The sequence below is a fragment of the Spea bombifrons genome, chromosome 6 (assembly GCF_027358695.1).
Source record: "Spea bombifrons isolate aSpeBom1 chromosome 6, aSpeBom1.2.pri, whole genome shotgun sequence".
NCBI lineage: Eukaryota > Metazoa > Chordata > Amphibia > Anura > Pelobatidae > Spea > Spea bombifrons.
In genome coordinates this window covers 11837643-11861730 of record NC_071092.1, presented here as the reverse complement: position 1 = coordinate 11861730, position 24088 = coordinate 11837643, and the positions used below count along the sequence as shown (strand labels likewise).

The 24088-nt window shown below is 39.4% G+C and overlaps 1 protein-coding gene across 2 annotated transcripts; it reads right to left on the bottom strand.

Annotated features, from left to right (window-relative positions):
• Positions 1-1263: 1263 nt before the first annotated feature.
• On the bottom strand, positions 1264-23089 carry LOC128501008 (complement factor H-related protein 1-like). Of its 2 annotated transcripts, XM_053470388.1 has the most exons (12): positions 22981-23089; positions 20472-20648; positions 19140-19307; positions 16552-16731; positions 15431-15613; positions 11293-11490; positions 10535-10717; positions 9839-10036; positions 5852-6034; positions 5139-5336; positions 4383-4574; positions 1264-1371 (listed from the first exon to the last, which is right to left on the bottom strand). In XM_053470388.1, exons 1-12 carry the CDS (start codon positions 23066-23068, stop codon positions 1367-1369), a joined length of 1953 nt encoding a protein of 650 aa, XP_053326363.1. In that variant the 5' UTR covers positions 23069-23089; the 3' UTR covers positions 1264-1366. The 2 variants fall into 2 exon arrangements, with proteins under 2 accessions (XP_053326363.1, XP_053326364.1); XM_053470389.1 differs by lacking the exons at positions 9839-10036; positions 10535-10717.
• Positions 23090-24088: the final 999 nt, after the last annotated feature.

Below are 24088 nucleotides of genomic sequence, written 5' to 3'. Positions count from 1 at the left end.
TGCTCCAGTTTATAAAAAAGTACATCATGGCCTGAAAAGGGATCATAGCAGGTCAACAAAACTAATGAATGGATTAGAAGATCTCAGGTATGTATATTCAAGGGCAACCCAAAGACCACCCTGGGGATCTTTTCACATATATGAGGTTACAGAAAACATTGGGCTTCTTCTAAGGTTAGAGAAAAAGAGGTTTCATATTAAGCAAATCAAGGGATTGGCTTTTGTTTGTTTTCTAGCTGTCAGGGCAGTGGAATGCATTGTCAATTGACGGGATTGCATTTATATTTTAAAGAAAAGACTGAACGCATGCATTCAGAGCCATAACAGTTTAACATTTTCATTTGTAATGTTGATCCAGGGAAAACAGATACTTATGTAAATATGAATTAGCACGCCATGCTAATACTCAATCTACCCTAAACTATTCAAATATGTTGAAATGTTCTATTGTATTATATTCCATATCATTTAACTAAAAGCTAAACTGAACAGAACTATTGTTACATAAAATATTAATCATCCTATAGTTATTATATCCACTATGAGGAGTATTTACTAAATGTGAAAATAGAGCAAGTTAACCCAAGATCAAGGTTAGATTTCCAAAATGCTTTGCTAAGCATTTGTCTCTCATACCGAACCACAGTAATGGAAAACAACACCCTTGTTTTATTATTGCTTATTTTACCCATAAATTGAAAAACAAATGAAGGGCAAATAACATCATTCTATTATCATTATTAATTGATACAATATACCCACTCAAATTATGAGCACTACTTATGATTAATTAAAAATGTATAGCGCTACTATAAAATAGATTAGGCATATTTTTCAAGTATTTTATCAATATATTATTTTGTGCTCCCCATTTGTTTTTCAGATCTTCTTTTGGTAGGTTAGTTGTGTTGAAATAAAGACATACGCATCACTCTTTTTTCTGGTTATAGGGATTTATTCACGTAAGGCCTCATCTCCATGACATTGCTGTATACTATGAAGGTCCAAACCCATGTAAGCATCTGCTGCAGGTACGCCCTGTGTAAGGTATTGTAAAATCAGCAAGATTTCTTCAAGTATTATTCAGGGTCAACTCAACCCTACATGCAAGAGAAACTTACCAGTTTTGGCCATTCATAATAAATAGTGAAGTTTGCGGAGTTAAAACCAGAACTCTCCAGCAATCTTTGTTTTTAGTGAATAAACTCATAGTTTAGGTATTTTGTAGCAGCTGGTGAGTTCTTGTTTGAGACGCCTGAGCTACTTTCCAGTTAATGTATTATACAGCCTTACTGTAGAGAATATGTTAAATTGGAAATATTGTCTCGTTCTAGTTCCTTCTTCTTAGTTCCACTTTGCTCTAATATTATCCTGAAAAACAGTAAAACGAGAAAGCAAGTGGAAAGGGTATTAAATCAGACTTATTTACAATGAGGGTTTGTGCACAATTTTAGAATGAAACATAGAAGGATGGCAACTGGTGTGCTGATGGACCATATCACATGATCACATATGTTACAGAGGGGAACTATGTTGTCAAAAATGTAGCATAAATACACTTATTTATATAGACTGCCTATAGCTTGCGCTTTTTGTTTCTCAATCAGTGCAGGTGTTTTAGAAATAATTAATTAGTTTAAAGATTGCATTATGGATGCTTAGATTAATGGCAGCCTGTGGCAGAACCAACATTATCTGAGCAAATCTTATCCAACTTATTCTTACCCACCCTTACAAAGGCTGCCTGAACCAACAACAATCAGCAACTAAACAGTACAGGAGAAATATCTTAATGGGGAGGAATAATCAGTTCCTAGCAGAAGCAGGTCTTAAGAACAGGACGCTAGGATAACTTTCACCATAGTATTCATATAAAACAGACCTTTGATTCATAGAATTTACTCTATAAACAATATTACTTTAAAAAGATATAGGAAAAGTGACAGATCGGCTGAAAAGGTGGAGCAAGCCATTTTGATATTATAATTTAGATCATTATGGGTCTTTATGTCCTTTAATCAATATTTGATCACTATAATAACTTTTTGTTGAGTTAAACAATGGTAGTTCAATGTGTTCTATACTGATACTCCATATAGGCATGAATAAAAGAATGATAATCCCTGTATTAAAATACATTGGAACTTGTCAGGTGTACTCCATCTGTGTTTTCCCCATCCCTCTCCATATGGGAACCATACCCGGGAACTCTCAGGGTTTGACCCTGATTCTCAGAGTTTCCCCCAATCTCAGGGTCAGACAGTCTGGAGCAGACTCCTTCCTATTCTACACTGCTGTGATCAGTGGCGTCACTACAGGGGGGCAAGGGGGGGCAATTGCCCCCCTATGTTAATCCTTGCCCCCCCCTGTTGCCCCCCTGCCGAATTTGGCATAAAGTCGCAATGCGACTTTAAATCCCGTCTTTTTTTTTTTTTTTTTTTTATGCGGAGGAGAGAGAAGGGCACCTAGCAACCGCTCGGCGCCCCCCATTCTCCTCCACGAGGCCTCTACCTCCGTCACGGTGCCGGCATTTCATCCTGAGCGCCGAAATATGACGTCATATTTCGGCGCTCAGGATGAAATGCCGGCACCGCTCAGCGGTGAAGCAGCGGCCACCGCAGCAGAGAACGAAGACAGAAGCCTCGTGCTCCCGTCGCTGGACCTAAAGGTGAGACAACTACAAAGGGGGAGGGTAGATAGTGAGTAGGGAGAGGGGGTTAGAAAGTGATAAGGCAGGGCCGCACCTCGAGCATGTACTGGCTGACTTGGCATGATAGGAGTGTGATTGCTAACAGCAATCAAAGTCCCATCATGCCTAGGTTCCAGCATTTACACATCCAACCAGTAAATGCTGGAACCTAGGCATGATGGGACTGTGATTGCTGTTAGGAATCACACTCCTATCATGCCAAGTCAGCCAGTACATGCTGAAACCTAGCTAGCTGCCCCCTTGTGTATTGATGCTTCTGTTTCCATGTATTGATTTGATCTATACAAATACACTAAGGGGGGTATAAACGACAATGCAGTGTGAAAAATCCATTCTGATGTAGACGTCTGTGACGTAGATTGTGTCCTGCTGTTTGTGTGTTTTGGTTATCAGTGTAGCAGAGCCTGTCCTCGGGTGTGTGTTTGGGTGTCAGTGTGTCAGAGCCTGTCCTGGTGTGTGTGTGTTTGGATGTGGGTGTGGCAGAGCCTGTCCTGATGTGTGTGGGTGTCTGTGTGGCAGAGCCTGTCCTGGTGTGTGTGTGTTTGGTTGTCGGTGTGGCAGAGCCTGTCCTAGGGTGTGTGTTTGGGTGTCAGTGTGTCAGAGCCTGTCCTGGTGTGTGTGTGTTTGGATGTGGGTGTGGCAGAGCCTGTCCTGATGTGTGTGGGTGTCTGTGTGGCAGAGCCTGTCCTCGTGTGTGTGTGTTTGGTTGTCGGTGTGGCAGAGCCTGTCCTGATGTGTGTGTCTGGGTGTTGGTGTGACAGAGCCCGTGTTGGTGTGTGTGTTTGGTCATCTGTTTCCTGGCACTTAACTTACAGTAGGAATTATTTAATTTATATTTATCCAGAGATAAAATGCCCTCTTGAAGTTGTAGTGACTTCAGGGGACAAAACATTCAAGGCCCTGAAATCATTTAGTGGAAAAGTTATTTATTGTGTTATAATATTTATTTCAAGGATTAGTCGCACTCAATTGTGGCTTCAGGCTTCCCATGTTGAATGATATTATTTTAGCGCAATAACAAAAGTATAATTCCATAGCACATTGCTTTTGGAAATTATTAATGCCCCCCCAGTTTGACTGTGGTATCTTGTGTGCCCCCCCTATATATTGTTTCTAGAGTCGCCACTGGCTGTGATCATATATAATACTGCTGATTGGGGCTTCTGCTATGAGTATGTTATGGGTGAATGCAGGTGACTTCATTAGGTACATCTTTAAATGACATGTCAAGGTTTCCATGAGTAACGGTATTGGAGCCATTTAGTTAATACATTTGGGGAGTTATAGAATCTTCATGATGGTAACCAGGAATATGGTCATGGAAGATGGTGCCAGCTACTGATGGATGTGGGGCCAGTGAGAAAAAGAATGGAGCCATGTAGGGAGCAGGAGGGTCTTGTGAGGAAAGGGAGGATATAATTTATCAAACAAAACCCTAAAATATTCATTGACATTATTCATTACTATGTGCAGAAAATATCATCCTTTTCGCATTATTGAACTTACATTTTCAACAGTACTAAATATTATTTATATGCTGCAAGAAATGTATATTATAGGAAATATATATAAGAAATTAATATTATAGGTGAAGTTAGGTGAATAAAATTCACCAGTAGCAACATCAGTAAAATAATTTGTATTAGCTCCCTTTAAAGACCGTAATACTTACCACTTTCTTGGCAGGTGGGGTAAAAAATCTCCTCTTTAATGCATTTACCAAATGGATCAGAGAGACTAGAATATCCTGCCTTGCACACAAACTTGATAATCTCTTCATTGTGATAAAATACTTTGTCCTGGTGGTCAGGATGAAGCTCCAAAAACTTTTCATCCAATCTATCTTGATTTATTCGACAGGGCTCTATAAAGCAAAGGTATATTAAGTTTATATTAAGTTTATATGTAGACCTGAAGAACCATATATTATTTTAATACATAGCAATCAAACACATCATAAGGCTTGATGTAAAAATCTGTCTTGTCTTTTAAATTTAACTTAACATAAAAAGATAAAAACAGAAAATTCTGGGGTTTGTAATATGCATTAAGGAATTACACACAGGTTGGAAGTAGCTAAATATATGCTATGCTATAGAAAATAAGAAGTTATTTTTCAGAAAAAACACTGTTTGGCAGTTTCTATGGTTCTAATTAACGATCTGGAATAAAATCATTATTACACACATTATATTTGTTTACTATGCCAAAACAATATTGTATATGTATCCTTAAAAAAATACTATGCCACATTATGGTATGATGGGCTAGATCCCATATAAGAACTAAGAAGTTGAGCACTTCATTATTTTAGCTAATAAGTGACAATTAAGGGAGATGCTGACTAACTACACACAATTTCATTAACCCTGTTATGCAGCATTAATAAAATGAACATTTATTTATGTAGTTCTATTAACATACTTACTTTCATTAAAACATGCAGGGTAAGTCATTATTCCGTTGTAACATTCCACTTTAAAAGAAGAAAACGTTACAAGGAAGTATCCAGGTTTACATCTGATGCTTATTTTTGCTCCATGATCATACCGCATGTCCTTACTAACAGCCCCTGTAAGGACTAAGTTATTTTTTTGGACCATTACTTCTGATAATATGCACGATTCTGAAAAATTGAGATAGAAGCTGGATTAGGATAGGTATGTTTACATTTTATTTATAGAATAGAATTTATAGAATTTATAGTGATAGTACCATATTTGCTTGATTATAAGACGAGGTTTTTTCAGAGCAAATGCGTCACATGACTTTCCCGTGCTCATTCATAGAAGCCACGGCGAAAGTGCCGGCAGCAGCAGCGGAGGTTGTCTACACGCATCACGCAGACCTCCGCCTGCTGCCCCACTAGACACCAGGGAGTCTGAAGCACAGGGACAAGTCTAGGGCAGCACTGGTAAGTCGGGGGAGGGTAAGAGTTGCGTATGGGGTAAGAGGGGTTTCTGGAGGCAAAGTGACATATAGGGGGTTAAAAGGAATATCATGGAGGCAGAGTGGCATATAGAGGGTTAGAAGTTATATCAGGGAGGCAGAGTGGCATATAGGGGTGTAGTTGTATCATATTTGCCTGCCCCAGAAATCTGTATCGATGTGCTTTAGAGATGAGAGTTAAATCTAACTTACTCTGTTTAATACAACGTGGGTAAATTATTTTGCCTTGACTGCATGTAGCTATGAGTGTTTGCTCTGGAACCATATATTCAATACATTGAAATTCCACACGGCTCCCTTCTTCAATTTCCACATTGGAATCTTTCAATTTAATAAAATTTGCCAACATTGTTTCTTTTGATAATAAGCATGAGCCTGAAAATCAAAAACGTTTCTATATTATTGTCATTCCAAAACAATTACGATATAGGAAAAGTGAAAGGCCATGATATATGTTGTACTTGTAGTATTCCTTTAAAAAGGAAACTTTACAAAATTATCTGTGCTCAAAAAAAACAAATGAGGAGGGTCCCGTGTGTACCGCCTTGTTCACTGTATCCTGACTGAGGTAGCGTCAATGCGTCGCCCTCTTTTTCCCCAAAATAAATACACAAACACAAAGTAAAATAATATAATGCTTTATTATAAGTCAACTATGGAAAATTTTTGGCCACGGTGCAGTCCGCTTTACGCCTTCCGCACCGTGACACAGGTATAAATAACTTTATTTAAAGTAGAAATGTACATTATTTGCAAACACAATATAAACATAATATATAATATGGCGATGCACGTGCCGCACCACCTGACCCACTTGTGACACGTGCAAGCCTTAAATATAACTAACAAGTGTTAGCAAAATTGCAACCCTTAAATTGTTAACAACGACTTACATAACTGTAAACTACCAACCCGGCTGGCACAGGCGTAAAACTGTAAAAAACCGTAGAGACAAACTAAACCTAGGACATATAGTAGAATGCACAGATGATTTGCTTTTGTAGATAAGTAAAAACATTTCAAGTACACATCTGAAAAAGTCCTATTTTTAATTTTACGCAATATTTTGTAATTATTTTACAATAAGTTAGATGATATGATCAAAATAATGGTATGTAAACAAATCCCTTCTTGTTCTGAAAATTATATATATATACCGTATTTGCTCGATTATAAGACGACCCTCCAAAATCTAAATATTAATTTAGGAAGAAAAAAAAAAGCCTGAATATAAGACTACCCTATAGGAAAAAAAGTTTTACTAGTAAATATTAATTCATGTAAACAATTTTTTCATATTTAATAAAAGCTATGATTGAGAAAAATATATATTTTTTTATTTCCTTTTATTTGCCAACCTGCCCCCCCAGTTATGCACATCTGCCCCCAAGGTTGCCACTCTGCCCCCAGAAATGCCTTAATCCCCCTTTATTTGCCACTCTGCCCCATGATGTGCCTTTTAACCCTCTATATGCCACTCTGCCTCCAGAAATGTCTTATGCCCTCCTATATGCCACTCTGCCCCATGATATGCCAGAGTGGCATATAGGGGGTTAAAAGGCATTTCTGGAGGTATATATATATATATATATATATATATATAACTGCTAACAGCAATCAAACTCCTATCAAGCCTAGGCAGCCAGCACATGCTGGAACCTGGGGATGATAGGAGTTTGAGTACAGCCTCCCTATGCCATGCTACCACCCCCCCCCTTACACATCCATGCTATCACACACACACTCATTCACAAACATTTAAATACTCATTCATTCCATTAATCACACATACACACACACACACGCTCAAACCCCCCACCCCCTTACCTGAACTGCAGATCTCCCACTCGCAGACTTCTGCAGGGGCCCGGCTGTGCGAGCAACTTCTCTGGCCCCGCCCCCAGATGAAGGAGGGGGAGGCAGAATTATGTGACACTCTGGACTCTGCTAGCTTCCTGCTGCTAATAGAAGAGACGCTGCTCGGGACCAAAGCACCGGTAAGCAGCTTGGCCCCAGCAGACATTTTTTTGAGGTCTAATTAGAAGACGACCTCGATTATAAGACGAGGGGTATTTTTCAGAGCATTTGCTCTGAAAAAAACCTTGTCTTATAATCGAGCAAATACGGTATATAACTTGTATCAGTACACTAAATGGGAAAATTACAGCTAAACATGAAATGTTAAAACACGCCATTGTCACGAAGGGTACAAAAAAATTTAAAATAAAACTGTCCTTAACGAGTATTGACTCAGAGGCCTAGTAATCAGCTCTGATTTTCAGTCCATCTGGGTAGAATCCAGGGAGTTCCCAAGCATGTCCATAAACTTCAGAGTGATTGTTGTAGAAGTCTTCATTGGCTGTGAATAGGCATACACCTTACCTTAAAATGTGCCTTTTTTCCATACCTGGGAACTCTCCAGGTTTGACCCGGAGATTGCCGGGTCGCGGGAGTGGGGTCTTGACACACCCCTCTCCCCGCCCATTTTTTCCTTTATATGGGGGTGGTCCCCTCCAATGTCAGCGGGAACGCCCCCGATGTCAGCGGGAACGCCCCCGATGTCAGCGGGAACGCCCCCGATGTCAGCGGGAACACCCCGGTGTCAGCGGGAACGCCCCCGGTGTCAGTGGGACCGCCCACTGATGTCAGAGTGCAGTCCTGGCCGCGTCCCGCAAGGGTCCGAGAAGTTCCCAGGTATGCTTATTTCTACATTCCAGTCTGGAATTTGGGAACGTATTCTTGTTTTAATTTCACTGGTTACTAGATTTACTGGTTATTTTCCCACTTTAAGCAACACTTATGATAACTGTATCATATCAGTGTTCCCTTTCTGGATTCTTTTTGTACTTCATTTTTGTAAATGCTACCCAAGATGGGCTAATGCACATTAACATTGGTGTTTGAATGCTTATAATGGCCAATTTGGCATGTCTTGCCCCAAGAATAAAAATTATCATTCTCTTGCTTTGTTGCCAATCTGTAATGTTTTAGATATTTATCTCCTTACATATGCTCCCAGAGACTGACTTTCATTTTCCAGACAGTCTAATAGTTGAAGACAAAGCTCTGTCTTAAGCATTATTGTTCCATTTGTTGCAAATGGTACATAATTATCCTCATTATTAAAACCGAAGCTTTTATAGACTTTACCATCCCTATCTAAAAGGCAAACATTATAAAAGAGAAACACACAGCTTATGCATTTCGTGATCACTTCCTCATGGACATAAAGCTATATTATTAGGCAACTCCTTATGAGGAGCAAGCAAGGCAAGTATTCCTGTATTACAGAAAACCTGGGCAGCTCCTTTTATTTCACATAAGCAAACATCAACTGGGTGCACATATCTTCCAGCAATCTAAATAATGACATTAGACAGTGGGATAGACATGGTGGAAATGTTTTACGAACTTATTGAAGGACCTAACCTTATGCACACACATCTTACCCTTTACACACAAACATCCTAGCATTCACTTACCCTTTACACAGGCACATGTGCCATAAAATACGAATTTCATTTACACAAAAACTTTCAAACTAACCCATCTGTTGTCCCTTTTCCCTTTATCTTTATTTTCTAACACTTCCTTGATTTTTTTGTCTTCTTGTTTTTTTCTCTTCTTCCTATTTTCCTCTCACTTCCTTCTCTCTCTCTTTGTTCCTTTTCACTCTGTTTCTCCCTTCTCTCCCTATCAGTTTTTTTTTCTCAATCTTTTCCCTCTTTTCTCCTTTCTTTTTCCTGCTTTAACCCTTAGTGATCCTGTGTGGCAGCTGCTCTCTCTGTTCCTTTTCTGCCACTCTCTTCATTTTCTCTCTCATTTTGTGCTTTTCTCTTTCACTCTTCTATGTTACTCTAAATTCCTATTCTCTGATTTAGTTTCCTTTTCACTCAATCTCTTTCTTTTTTCTGTTTTGCATATTGTGGGATTAACCCTTTAATGACAAAGCCCGTACATGTACGGGCTCAAAATGCATTGTTTTCAATGGGTTTAGGGAACGCCCATTGTCCTTACGGGGTTAATACTTGGTGTGCAGCCCGCTAGACCCAACTGCAGATAGCCAAAATACTTGTTACACTGTAGCACTTGAATACCTCCTTCTAATGGTTGCTAGTTAAGTTCCAGGAATTACTGTACCCTCATATCATTTGTGTCTAACCAAATTATTACACTTACCTTGTTTATCACATTTGGGATAGAGTAAATTCCTCCTATTGCATCTGACTCTCATAGCTGAAGAAGGTTGTGTCTGAAATCCTGGTACACATACAAACTCCACAGCCTCGTCATGCTCCAAATACAGTTTATTTACTTCCGTCCACCTGAGCTGTATGTTATTCTTCAGCATTTCTTTCTGGTTTACGGTGCAAGGTTCTGATAAAGATTTTGTATATGAAATTACATGTTTGCAGTATTTATTACTGTATTTAATGTTTAACAATGTATGCACATCTCCATTCGGTGCATTTCATATTACTGAATCTTTAGCATTGAAAATGGACAGGAATAAATTGAGTTTATAGTGTGGTCGTCCAAGGTGCTGTAAATTGCATCTTATACCCAGAAGCTCATAAAAGATTGAATGCATTCAATGCTGCCACGGGCTTAAGGTCAAAAAGAGGGATCTTGATACAGCACTGTCAACATCATCAACATAGAAGATTTATTCTGTGCTTAACCCTGCTTCATTATTTTACTAATAAACATTATATTTTAAGTCTGGGGTTGGATTGATTTTCCTAATTAGCAATTGGAGAGTTACGCCCTGGCTTCTGTGATTTGTTTAATTTTCTAGGTGTGGAAAATACAATGCAAATAATAATAATAATAATTATAATCCGACTGCCAAATTAAAGAAGAATAGTGACTTACCTAAACAAGCAGGTGCATCTGACCATTGCCCATTTTGGCAGACAATCTTCAGGTTACCTTGAGGTTTGTAATATTGCTGACAATGATATTCCACTGACGATCCAGGGGGATATTGGTTCCTAATCTCGGTTTTTGCTTCTCCATTGAGAACTCGAGGGGGTGCTGGACAATTTTGACCTATCCCTGCCATATTCCAGATAAACACAAATATGTCATTAGGACCTATAGTGAACCATTTTAATTTACCACTTTCTGCACTGGCTTATTCTAGGATTCAAGGCTCAAGGGCACGGCAGCGCCTCTAGTTTATAACTGGGGGGCAATCATACTATTGGGAGGCCAGGCTCCCTGTAGTGCTGCTGCTCAATGGGCCGGTCCCAACCAGTCCATTAAAACCATGGGGGATTCTACAGAGTCGGCACAACTTCTATAGTTTACTTCTGGCCGCTGACAGGATATGACTAATAAGCCACTGCCTATATGACCATTTTCAATTTAGTCCTTTTTGGTTAATCTTTGTCTTAGAACACTTGATAATGTTCATAAACAGGTGTTATGTGCCGAATGTATTTTTTGCTATTGCACTACTATTGAATTAGTCAGTTGGCTAGCCTCACCCCCAGGCTAAAAGTTGCCCCCATCTTTTTAAATACATTGATGCTTAAGTCTAGATTTTAAGTACTGCGAGTTAAGTTTCGGGGAAATACCATCATACCATTTTGTTTCTGACCATCAATAACCCAAATGATTACACTTACCTTGTTTATCACATTTGGGATAGAGTAAATTCCCCCTATTGCATTTGACTCTCATAGTTGAAGAAGATTGTATCTGAAATCCTGGTAAACATACAAACTCCACAGCGTCGTCATGCTCTGAATACAGTTTATTTACTTCCGTCCACCTGAGTTGTATGTTATGCTTTAGCATTTCTCTCTGGTTTACAGTGCAAGGTTCTAATAAGGAAAATAAGACATTTTTGTATATAAAATTTACATGTTTATCTGTAGTCTTTTTTTTATAAATCATGATATTTTCTTTGTGCAGAGGAGTTTTACCCCCTTAGTAACCTTTTTGCAACTTTTACCACATCAGTATTCAATCGTAATTCCCCTTTCCAACACAGCTTTCTTTGGATGTCATTTATATAAGTATAGTCCAATAGTTATTATCAAAATTAAAAAAAAAACATAAAATAAAAAAAAATCCATATGTAAATTGCCAGTAAAATAGATAAACAAAACATCACATAATTTGTCTGACAAAACCTCACATAATTTAATTGTCTTGTTTATGTAGACTTTTCCGATATTTCTGACAAGTACAGGACACATGTTAGAAAGTATACATCATTGTTTCAAAGCTGCATTTTAACACTAATAGAGAACATGTGAAGTACCCACACAATGTATAATTTTAGAAAGCAGACACCCTGGGGTATTTCCTTAGGGACATTTGGATACTTAATTTCTGCCAAAATATTCTGTGCTTTTTTAACAAACACTTGTGCCTTGCTTAAGATTTCAGTGTAGTGCAATTATAGAGAAATTCACCTAGATTACAGAAATATCCCATATGCATAGGCATACCTGGGAACCGCTTTTCCGGGTCAAGACCCAAACCCTCCGAGTTGCAGGAGCGGGGTCTTGACGGGAAACACCCCCCGCCCATTTCCCCTATAAATGGGGAAGGTCAGTGGGAACACCTCCTGACATCAACAGGAATGCCTCCTGACATCAGCGAGAACACCTTCTGACCTCAGCAGGGCAGCCCACCTTCATCAGCGGCCTGTTCTAAATGAAGGGTGCCTTTAAAATGTGATATTATGTTTTTTGCATAATGTTTTTGTGAAGATTTGGGTTTCTGTAAGGTGAGATATCTGATTTTACAATGTAAGGTCATTTGCACTACACAGGTTTTGGAACAAAGGCTCCAACAGAGACGGGATACCCCCAAGGGAGTCAGACACCTGAAGCAGGAGATGTATTTTAACATAGATGTGTGTGTTTTCACATAGACTGCCTATCTCCTCCATACAAGAAATCTCTGGGAAGAGGGTTCAGGTGAACCCCTTTCTGGGAGGTACAAGGAATTCTGGGGTGACTAGTTAAGGGTTGCAATAGAGAGTCTAAGAAAAGAGGGCGCAGTGAAAAGAAGTGTTCTGGGTCAGGAGACTCAGAACGAAGCTGTGCCAGATGGTGTTCGGGAGAAGCCTGTGAGCTGAGGGAGGTTTCCCAAGAATGTGCTTGAGTATCCCTTTTGTATTATTATCAAATGTTTTCTGTATGTTATATGTTTTATAACCTGAAACATTGACCTAATTCAATATAAATATCCATTTTTCTATACGCTTGTATTTGTGCTTTATTCGTCACACATTCCGTAAAAGAATAACCCTGTAGGAGGGTCATTATTTCTCATAAGCCCTAAAGTTCCTAGGTATGGGCATATATTTTATGGCATTTGGATGTCACAGGGCATACATCAGAATGTATGCAAGAAGACACTCACCCCACCCATTTAAAGCAATTTAAAGATATCCCACCCACATGAAAAAAAAGACTCTCTGGGAGCATATGTAAGGAGATTTCAGGTTCCAAACTTAAAACTGTACCAGTTTTTTTTAAAGGTTTAGCAGCCCACAGTTCAAAATAACCCAACCAAATTTGCTCTTCATTGGCTGATGCCAGACAAGCCTCCCGGCAGCTGCTCTTCATTGGTTGATGCCATATGAGCCCCCTGGCAGCAACCAATAGAGTAGCTCTTATGGATTTTTAACTCCAGATTCACACAGCTGCTCTGAGCAAATTGACCTGGGAGGAACAGGGATTTGAGTCTCCCTGGCAAAGGGCAGGGCAAGACACACTCCGGAGCAACTTGGCCTGGGGAGATCAATGGCTTTGGCGGCAAGAGTTGAAGAACCTTAAAGGTGCGATCCTACGTATTCCAGTTTACCCCTGCTATGCTACGAAGGCTTAAGGTAGGCTAGAAGCAGTGACTTGTATGGGGTAAGGGACCAGGAATATTAGCTAGGAGGTATTTACGAAGGGGAACTTAAAGATTCTTAGTGTTGTGCTTCGTCTTCGAGTATGTTCACTCGCCGCCATATTAGTTTATTCCGTATTATTATTTGATTATTTGTACAATGAAAAAGCAACAATGATGTTTGTTTTGATGTTCTCCTGAATACGAATACACAGGCCTACTTTTTTGCGCACACTCTGCACCGCTGCTGGGGAGACCTTTTAGTGGCAGTGGGGGTAATCCCGCTAGAAAAATGCTTGCCAACGAGTCTCATGTCATTTTCCTCACTTGGAAGTGGCTGGCACTGTCCCTTCGGTGTGTATGGCCAACAGAACATACAGAACCTTTCTGTCTTCTGTCTCTAGCAATTTCTTGTGCATTGTCATAACTGTGTCACGTTCGTCAGAGTACTAATGGCGGGTACCCCTGGGGCATGTTCATGCATGCTGTCCTTACCTTGTCGTCCTCTCCTGACTTCTACAAAGCAGCATGTGCATACTACTCATCAAGGATTTAACGGACAACACCTTATCCAGCCAGACACGATAACCTCTTGTTTAGTAAGGGCAAAATTTGGCCCCAAACAATTTTACTGTTTGTACCTATAAAACAGCCAGGAGAATTCAGCATGCCTGAGAACTCGCTCGGTTGTGTGCCTCTTCTCATTACGGGAAACTCTGCATTGCGGGAGTGGCGTTGCTTAAACCTGCTACAATATCCTCAAGGTTCTTCTACCCACTAAACTAAGTCTTATGCTAAAACCTGCTACAATAACACCAAATTCCCTCTACCCACCAAACTAAACCTTTCACTAAAACCTGCTACAATAACACCAAATTCCTTCTACCCACCAAACTGAACCTTACGCTAAAACCTGCTACACTATCCCCAAATTTCTTCTACCCAGCAAAATAAACCTTTCACTAAAACCTACTGCAATAACAGAAAATCCCCTCTATCCACTAAACTAAACCTTACACTTCAGCCTGCTACAATATCTCCAAATTCCCTCTACCTACGGAACTAAAAACTAAAGCTTAACACCTAAAATCTATTTTTTTTATGGACATATAAAGGTTCTGGAAGGGCTCTCAGGGGGTAAAGTGGAAGGCAATTAAGGGGTTAAAATATACTGTGTACAATGTCTGTGGGACTTTGGAGATTTTATTAATTCACATAAAAAAGGGGCAGCTGGATCACACAAGAAATAGTTTTGGAGGGCTCAGGGGTAAAATTGAGGGCACTCAACAGTTTATCACAACGTTCTGTCTCAGCACAAAACAAGGTGAGATGCAGAACATGGAAACAAAGCCAATTGGCTTTGTTACATGGATGAATGCGATCGCTGTGATTGGTGATCATAGCAATCACATGACTCTAGGGGCTCAGGGTTGGGTCATTTGTGCTGTCTCGCAAGGAAAGCAGTCCCCTTCACCATGAGCCCACAGGTAGCGGTGCACAAGGGAGGCGGGAGCGTGCAGCTGCATTTTCCATAGGCACATTACGTCATCAGTTACCTAGCGATTATTTCTGAAGACATCCTAAAGGTCACAAAGGGGATAGATAAGATAAGTCTCTTTCTTATAAGAAGCTCACAAATTTAATTTACTAATGGGAGGGAGCAGCAGCAGTAAAGAGGTTGGAAGCAAACCCGCACAAAAATTAAAATGAAAAAAAAATTTAAAGTTAAAAAAGCATATTGCACAAGACAAAAATGGGTTACATCACTTCTAATACAGATCCATTTATGATTTGGGCATGTGATACAGGCCACAAATTTGATGATGATGTTTTACATAAATGAGCAATGAGACCTACATTGCAAATACTAAGACTACATCCTCTTAAAATGAAACATGTTAGTTCACTCACCCAAGCAAACAGGTGGATCTGACCATTGTCCATTTTGGCAGACAATCTTCCGGTTACCTTGAGGTTTGTAATATTGCTGACACTGATATTCCACTGACGATCCAGGGGGATATTGGTTCCTAATCTCGGTTTTTGCTTCTCCATTGAGAACTCTAGGGGGTGCTGGACAATTCTGATTTATCCCTACAATATTCCAAATAAACACAAATATGTTATTAAAACTCATGATGAACCATCTTAATTTGTCTACTTTTAAGTCTTTTAAGTCTACGTAATTTCACAACCTAAAAATTAGCTTTTTGTGGCTTTATTCATACGTTTAACCAATATCCCCGTTTCCATGTTTTATTACTCACACAAAGAAATTATATATTTTTGTTTAAGGACAAGTGGGACTTTAATTGTAACTCATATCCATACATACAATGCGATATTTTGCTGCAGGGGGCACTGACTGACCTGCTAGCCGTAGCTACAAATACCAGTTACTTTTAATCCATTTTGGAAGCCCGTGTAGCTGTAGTCATGCCTGCCAGGTATGACAATGGCCTATATAAACACAACTTGGTTGTTCTGTTACCCTATAAGAGTTACTCTGCCCAACCTTTGGACTACCTTCACTGCGCCATGCCTTTGTGGAGACTTGGTTACCACCTTGCCACTACATTTTGTATTCCTGCTCCTCAGCTCCTGACTATCCATGGGTGAGTGAGCATCTAGTATGCCCATTTTCACTGATGTAAGGAGTTTAAACCACTATCAGTCTTTGCTCAGTTCCTAAAGTAATATAAATCTTTATCCCTTGCAATTCCTCCACTGTATTATCCTCCACCATTTCGCCTGGGAGATTGTTCAATTTATCTACTACCCCCTAAGTAAAGTAGAACTTTACATTCACTGCATCTAAGCCTCTGACCCTCTAGTTTTAGACTATGACCCCTTGTTCTAAGATTGTTCCTCCTTTCAAATACGCTTACCTTCTGTACTTTGTTAAATTCCTTTAAGTATTTAAATGTTTTAATTACAGGTGTCTGTTAATGAACAACTATACCATCACCTACCCTTTATTGTTCAGTAGCACTGGTGTTAGGCATCGATCCAATAGCATATTAAGTACTTACAAACACATTGTGGAGGAGATGTCCATCTTCCATCCTTACAAAATACCCATTCAGGCCCATGAAGTCTGAAATTGGGCAGGCATTTTATTTGCACTTTATCCCCTCTAGAATAGCTTTGTTTGAAGGGGCTTTTTTCTGTGTTGTTTGGCTGAGGTACAGGTGGACATTGGTCTTTTTTGTCTGTAAGAGAATAGTACAGTGTTAGTATCTATGTGCCCTAATACTAAAGAGGCAGAAAAATCATCAATTTCAATTACAGTATATAGTATATACAAATCCATTATGTATTTTCTTTAGGTGCTGTCCCAGACAAGGTCCCAGCCCCCTCCAGGCTGACCTCCAAGAAAACCTGTGAAACCTCCCTTGGAAGGGCAAGAGGATGCCAAAACAAAAAAGAAAATGCTTGGAAAGAGGCACAATTCCTGTAAATTGTCCCTCGGAAGGCAAAGATGATGACACTGTTACACCAAAGTGTAGAAGGTTGTCTTAACTACAGCACCTGACAGCACATTAACAAAAGTAGATAACAGGTTAAGTGACAACCTTATGTCTCAACATTTTTTATTATTTTTCCACGTTTATACAATCTTCATAGAATGGGCATTGCATCAAGATACAGATGAAACAAGAGAAGAAAAGCAGTTGTTTCCTGTGGAATTCCAGCAATTTTCTTGCACCAATGTCCCAAAAAGCTTCTAATAATATCCATAAATCAAAAATCTAGCTGTAGACAGCATGCACAATGAGTTGTTATTTGTTATTGACACTTACTAAAGTTTTAAATACTTTGCACTTTAAAAAAGAACTATGGATAGTTGTTCCAGGTTCAGTCAATATTGAAGAATTAGCATTTGTGCCTATCGTTGAAATGACCCTCTCTTGCACTGCTTCCTTCTCTCCTTTTTTGGTTGCCTAACTTATCTCTCCCTTCTTCATATCTCTCTTTCCCTTGCCTCTCTCCCTCCCCTCTGTCTCACTCCTCTCCCCTTCCTGCTTCTCTCTTGACAAAGGCAGGGGTACAGCATAACTCCCATCAGTATACAGTATAGTACAGACACGAAGGGTGATACAGTATAAGTACCATCATTATATACTGAGCCTGATGGTGGTACGGAAGAACTCCCATCAGTATATATATATATATAGCCTGAGAGTTGTACACCACAACCCCTATCACTACATAATGTGGTACAACATGACTCATATCAATCATATCTATATATGGATCCAGACACAGATGGTAGTACAGCATAACTCCTATCATTAAATAGTGATCCAGACACTAAACAGCATAACGCTTATCATTATATAGTCAGCCACACATATTTTGTGCTATATAAATTGTGGTACAGTGTAACTCCTATCATTATATATCAAGCCAGACATAAACAGTGGTACAGCACAACTCCCACCACTATACAATGAGCTAGACAATGATGGTGGTATACCATATCTCCCAACACTATATATTGAGCCAGACACAGATGGTGGTACAGTATAGCTCCCATCTTCCATCATCATTTTCATTTGCATTTCATTGTTTTTTTCACTCTCACTCACTCTTATTCATGTTCTTGCAACTCAAACTTACTCCCATTCATGTTCTCTTGCAATCTCATTCACTCTCTCACACACATTCCCATTCATGCTGTCTCACGCTCTTTCGCTTTCACACTTTTCACACTCCCACACTGACTCTCACTCCACAGTAAGTAAGAGTGTGCATGTGTGTGAGATGTTTGAGAGAGTCTCAAACATTTCACACACATGCACACTCTTACTTACTCTCTCGTGCTTTCTCAAACTCTCACTCATGGTCTCTACTTCTTATTCAAGCTGTCCTACTCTTATTCATGTTTCCTCACTTTTTCACTCATTCATGCTCTCATACTCTCATGCTGTCACTCATTCGTATTCATGCTCACTCTTTTACACACTCTCACTTAAACTGTCTTACACGCTAACTCACTTTCACACGCTCTCACTCTCTCTCAATGTCTCCCTTCCTTCTTTGCTGACTGCTTCCATGTCCCTGTCTTCTTTACTGCAGCTATACTTCCTCTCTTTCTGTCTTTTTCTTCAGTCTTCGTTCTTCTGTCCTCTTCTCCATAGTCGCAGCTTTGCTGACCAAGGCCTCACAGAGCACTTCCTCAAAAGCGTGGAAGAGGGTGTGTGCTGAGGCCAGCCGTTTGAGAAGACACTACAGAAGAAGACGCGCATTTGCAATTTCAGCTACAGCTTTACTGAGCTGCAGAGACTCAGTAAAGCTTGTTGGAGGGCCACGGCTGATGAGATCAGCTGGAGGTAAAGAGGTGAAAGACGCATAAGCTAGGATAATTTTTTTCCTGGACAGTTGTCAGGTATGTCATTTGTGTACTCAGTCAGCGCTACTACACAGAGGAAAGGAATCAAGACATATGCGCCAAAAGGCACATATTACACTTCTCCATTCAACAGGGAACGCATACGGTTGCATTATACGAGGGACATAGTTTCTATACTTTTATATATATGTTTTATATTAAAAAAAGTATGGAAAGTTTTTGAACGCCCCTCGTAGTTAGCAAATAATGTTACAAAAAACGTACCTTCGCAAATTGGCAATGGTGGGTCCCATCCATAGTAATAGCACTGGCTGACCTCTGATCCATATAGCTTTAGGCCATCATCACATGAGAAACTTTCTACCTCACCATTTTTGTAGCTTGTGCGTTTGTTAGAGAATCCAGCCTTTTGGTGTACAGTGCATTCAATTTCTAAATGGAGAGATAAATATATTTGTCCGTTATTATAGTATCAAATGTAATAACAATAGGCAATGCAATTGATCCTTCTAAATAGGATTGCTAATTGTCTTATCCACTCTGTATATTGTTCTGCCTACTGTTAGACCTCACACCTTACTTGGTTACTTGGATTCTTACAAACACCTTTTTTCACAAGACCGTGCCCTGTTAGCAAGCAATTTTGGGCTGCTGTGTTTAAAGCACTAAGTCCAAATATAAGACCCAGTGATGCGCAATAAAACTTGAATTTGGCTCAGCCTACACATTGTTTTGGCTCTCCAGTTGCAATTTGTCGCCTGCCCAACTCTACTTATATAATAGCCTTGTCACGGATGGAATTGTCTGTTGCACTGGTCAGGGTTTAAGGTAAGGACCAATTAAAGTGTATTTGCTGCACTCGAATTGGATCCTGCAATGAATCCAGCAATTAATGAATTCCCACATTGACAAGTGATTTCCAGGTATTACACCTCTCCTCTATCTGTTGCCCTCCGTGTCTATTTCCTGTCCATAGCTGCCTGGCGCTCCCTTTGTTGCCAGAAAGAAAGAAAATTATAAAGAAAATGGAAGAGAGAGAGAAAGAAAGAAAATTGAACGAAGAGAAAGAAACTAGAAGGAAAATGAAAGAAAAAGAATGAAAGTTAAAAGGGGAGGCAAAGATGGAACAGATAAGCTGTTTGGGGCACAGACAAACTGGAGCAAAGATGGCACAGTCTAGCTGTTTGGGGGCACTGATAAGCTGCTTGGGGCAAAGGAGGTACTCACAAGCTTTCTGGGAACAAAGGTGGCACTGTGGGACATGTTGCTTGCATGTTGCAGGGCCCCGAGGCAATTTCCCTCCCAGGCCCTTTGGTTTCTAGTTACGCCCCTGCCTCATTTTCAACAAAAAAAATGCTGATTAAATCCTTTACGAGTAATTGATAGCTGTTCTGCAAAGTTTCCCTAGATTTGTTTTCAAATGTTGGCAACTATGTAATAGTAACATTTGGCATTTGTCGTACTGTGGTAAAACAAGGAAATGGAAGGGAGAGAAAGAAAGAAAAGTATAAAGACATGCACATCATTTTAATTAAGGGCATATCCACTAGTTCATTCATATTTTATTTACTTTATTTAACCTCCAGTATAATGTACCTGCACACTGCAAAACAGATGACCATCCAGATGAAAGACATTCTAATGTATCCACAATTGTTTTCTTTGGGCTAACATAACCATCATCACATTCATACTGCATTTGTTCTCCAATTTTAAACAATGTTTTATTTGGTTTGTGCTGTCCATGTTTAAAAGCAGATACTTTACAGGTACCTTTAAGGAAAAATAAATAAAACAAGGTTGGTGTTATATACATAAAAATAAACTTTCTTCATTTTTATTAGGCTCTGCCTCTAACCGGCACAAATTAAAGGGAGCACGAGATCCAATCAAACAGGACTCTCGTTTTACTGATCCCTTCTGATGCTGAATGCCTGCATATGACGATATATCCGGCACTCAGCAACAATTGCCGGCAGGATCAAGAGAAAGCAGTGAAATGTGAGGTCTGTTCATACAAGCATTCACCCTCAGTTGCCAGCAGCATCACAAGGGAAGATGCAAGCACCAAAATGATTAGGAATTAAATGCTGACTAAAAGTTCAAGTGACCCAATATCTAATGAAATTAAAACGTACCTTTTAATATTAATACCTTAGAGTGATGCTAATAGATAGCAAAGCAGAAAGTGCAGTGTCGTAACTACAGGGGTCGCAATTGCGACAAGGCCTGTACCTCCAACCCTGCAACCACTTGTTTCTGTCTCCTTGTGCCGGTTCATGATTGTTTAGAAAGGGCCTCTCCAAACTTGACTGTGCTGGCTCAGGTCGAAAGGATCCTTTCTGAACAACTCTGAACCAGCGCAAAGAGACAGGAAAGCAGCGGGGCCACATAAAGTCACATGACTTGAAATTGAGGGTGCTCATACAGACTGCAAGCAGTCACAGAGAAAGCTGCAGGAGAGGTGTGGGTGGGAGAGATGGAGTATATATGTGAGAATGAATGTGCATGCATAAGTGAATGTGATTATGGATGTCTGTTTATTTGTTTCTGAGCATGGATGTCTGTGTATAAGTGTGTGTGAGCATGGATGTCTATGTTTAGGTGTGGGTGAGCATGGATGTCTATGTTTAGGTGTGTGTGTGAGCACAGATGTCTATGTATAAGTGTTTCTGAGCATGGATGTCTATGTATGAGTTTGTGCGTGGATGTCTATGTATGAGTGTGTGCAAACAAGAATCGATATGTATTTGTAAGTGTGTGTATGTGTGTTAGTGTATTTGAGTGAGTCTTAGTATGTGTAAATTTGTGTGTTAACATATATGTACCAGAGTGTATGTTAGAGGGGAAGCAATGGGTGACACAGACAAGCTGTTTGGGGACAAAGGGTGGCACTGTGGGCATGTTGCTTGGTGAAGTATCAGAGCCCTGAGACAATTTTCACACAGGTGCCCTTTGATTTCTAGTTAAGCCCCTACTTCACAGGCAACAGTCAGTTAAAATGCTGACTAAATCCTTTACCACCCCCTATTGCAGTTGGGGTGGTTTTCAGGTAAGTAATACCATATTTGCTCGATTATTAGACGACCCCCCAAAGTCTGAATATTAATTTATGAAAAAAAGAAAAAGCCTGAATATAAGACGACCCTATAGGAAAAAAGTTTTACCAGTAAATGTTAATTTATGTAAACTATGTGAACAATTTTTTTTAATAAAAGCTATGATTTAGAAAAATATTTTGTTTTTATTTCCTTTTTTTCAACCTGCCCCCCCCCCAGTTATGCACATCTGCCCCCTGGCTTGCCACTCTGCCCCAGAAATGCCTTCAGGTCTATCTAGTCCTCAAAAGACTCTGCAGAATAACATACACAAATGGGCAGTTTCAGGTATTAAGTGCAAATTCCAGATGCATTTTAACATGTACAATATTGTTGTCCCACAGACGCCAAGGTTTTCTTTAGGACACAGTATACTACAAAAAAATCCTAGGTTCCACTGCATTATATTATGAATTTGCCAGCACCCTCTCTCAGCCTATGCTTCTTAATAATAACATTGCATGTTAAAAATATTAGAAAACCTTGTTCTTTTATGAGATGTCTATTGGAACTAGACCCAAGCAGAAATTTGAATCAAAGAAATATAAAATTATTTGATGGCAGATAAGAACAATTCTGCCCATCTAGCCTGCTTTAAAGACTCAAATTTTAATTAGTCCTTGGTCTCATCTTAGATTCAGGATAGCCATATGCCTCTGCCATGCATGTTCAAATTTGTTAACCTCTATCACTTCTGCTTTCCACTCCTCTACTACCCTATATATATTTATTTATACATTTAGTTATATATTATTTTATATTTATACAACATCTGTATGTATATTATGACCTAATTTGTCAGTGTTTCTGTATCTCCGGCATACATCACACTACTCATATAGACTCTCACTAGGCCATGTCTTTAACTTTTATTTTTTTCACAATTAAAGGGATAGTGTGTATGATGTCTGGAGTGTCCCTCTAAGATTTGAATCTAAATTATGCCAAATAAGAGCCATTAAAAGTATATATGAAACAGTAAAAATAATGAGTAATAGCAAACTTACCATCACTGTCACCATTTGCAGAAGAAACCAGTAAACAAGTTACGGAGGTCAACACAAAGAGTTTGATAAAGCACGCCTTGGTGTTCATTTCACAACCAGAATGTCTGTAATCTGTTCTCTCTAGTGCTTTCATACTCTGAATTTTCATCCTGGATTTCACTTGAAAGACAAACATGTTTCAACATTCTGGTAAACCTGCTTTTTTTGCCAACTGACATTGGCTTGTGTCAATGACCTGTGTTGTTGGTAATCCTGTGCTTTCCCACATTTAAGTTAAATAACTTAAGCTGCCAGCAAATGATGTGTACTTCTAATGTTAAAAGTGTAGAACAATCATTGAATTTAGAAACTTGAATTGTGCCCAATAAAACCATATCATTTTGAAAACTTGACACCCCAGGGTATTTCAAATGCTGGTATATTAACTCTTTGTGTGCACACATTTTACCACCAGCCTTTGTCAAAGTGTGCAATAGTATTGTTTTGCGTATATTTTTCCCACACATGTTGTACTTTATGAATTTACAGCTCCTGGTATATGTCACTGTCACACAACACCAATATGTTCACGCACACTCAATATCACATTGATATTACATCAATATGTGTTCAGCAATATCTCCTGTGTACAGTGATATCCCACATGCATGGGTTTGTTTGGGGGCTAAAAGGCCACATTTGGGATGTGTGCATTTTTCAATTCAAAATTAGAATTTTTTTTCTATTTTTAGTCAAATGGGGGTTATGTGCTAAGTGCTGGCAGCTATTTGACTTTTTTACACTACACACCTGATGTATTTATATTTTTTTTCAGTGTGCGTAGGCAAATGTGGTCATGATGGCTCCACCCCTAAAGGTCGTGTGGTTGTGATGGCTCCGCTCTTATCAAATGGGCACCTGTCAAATTAAGTTTGACGAGATATATACCTCCTTACTACATTAAGATTTAGAATTATGGTTCTAATCCTGCATTTACACCTGAATTTCTTATTCTGCAATGTAGGTGGAACAACACCTTACAAAGAGTATTTTTGTATCTCTATCTCAGCATAGAGGTGTTACATAGTTATATACCGTATTGGCTCGGATATAGGCCGCCCCCGTATAT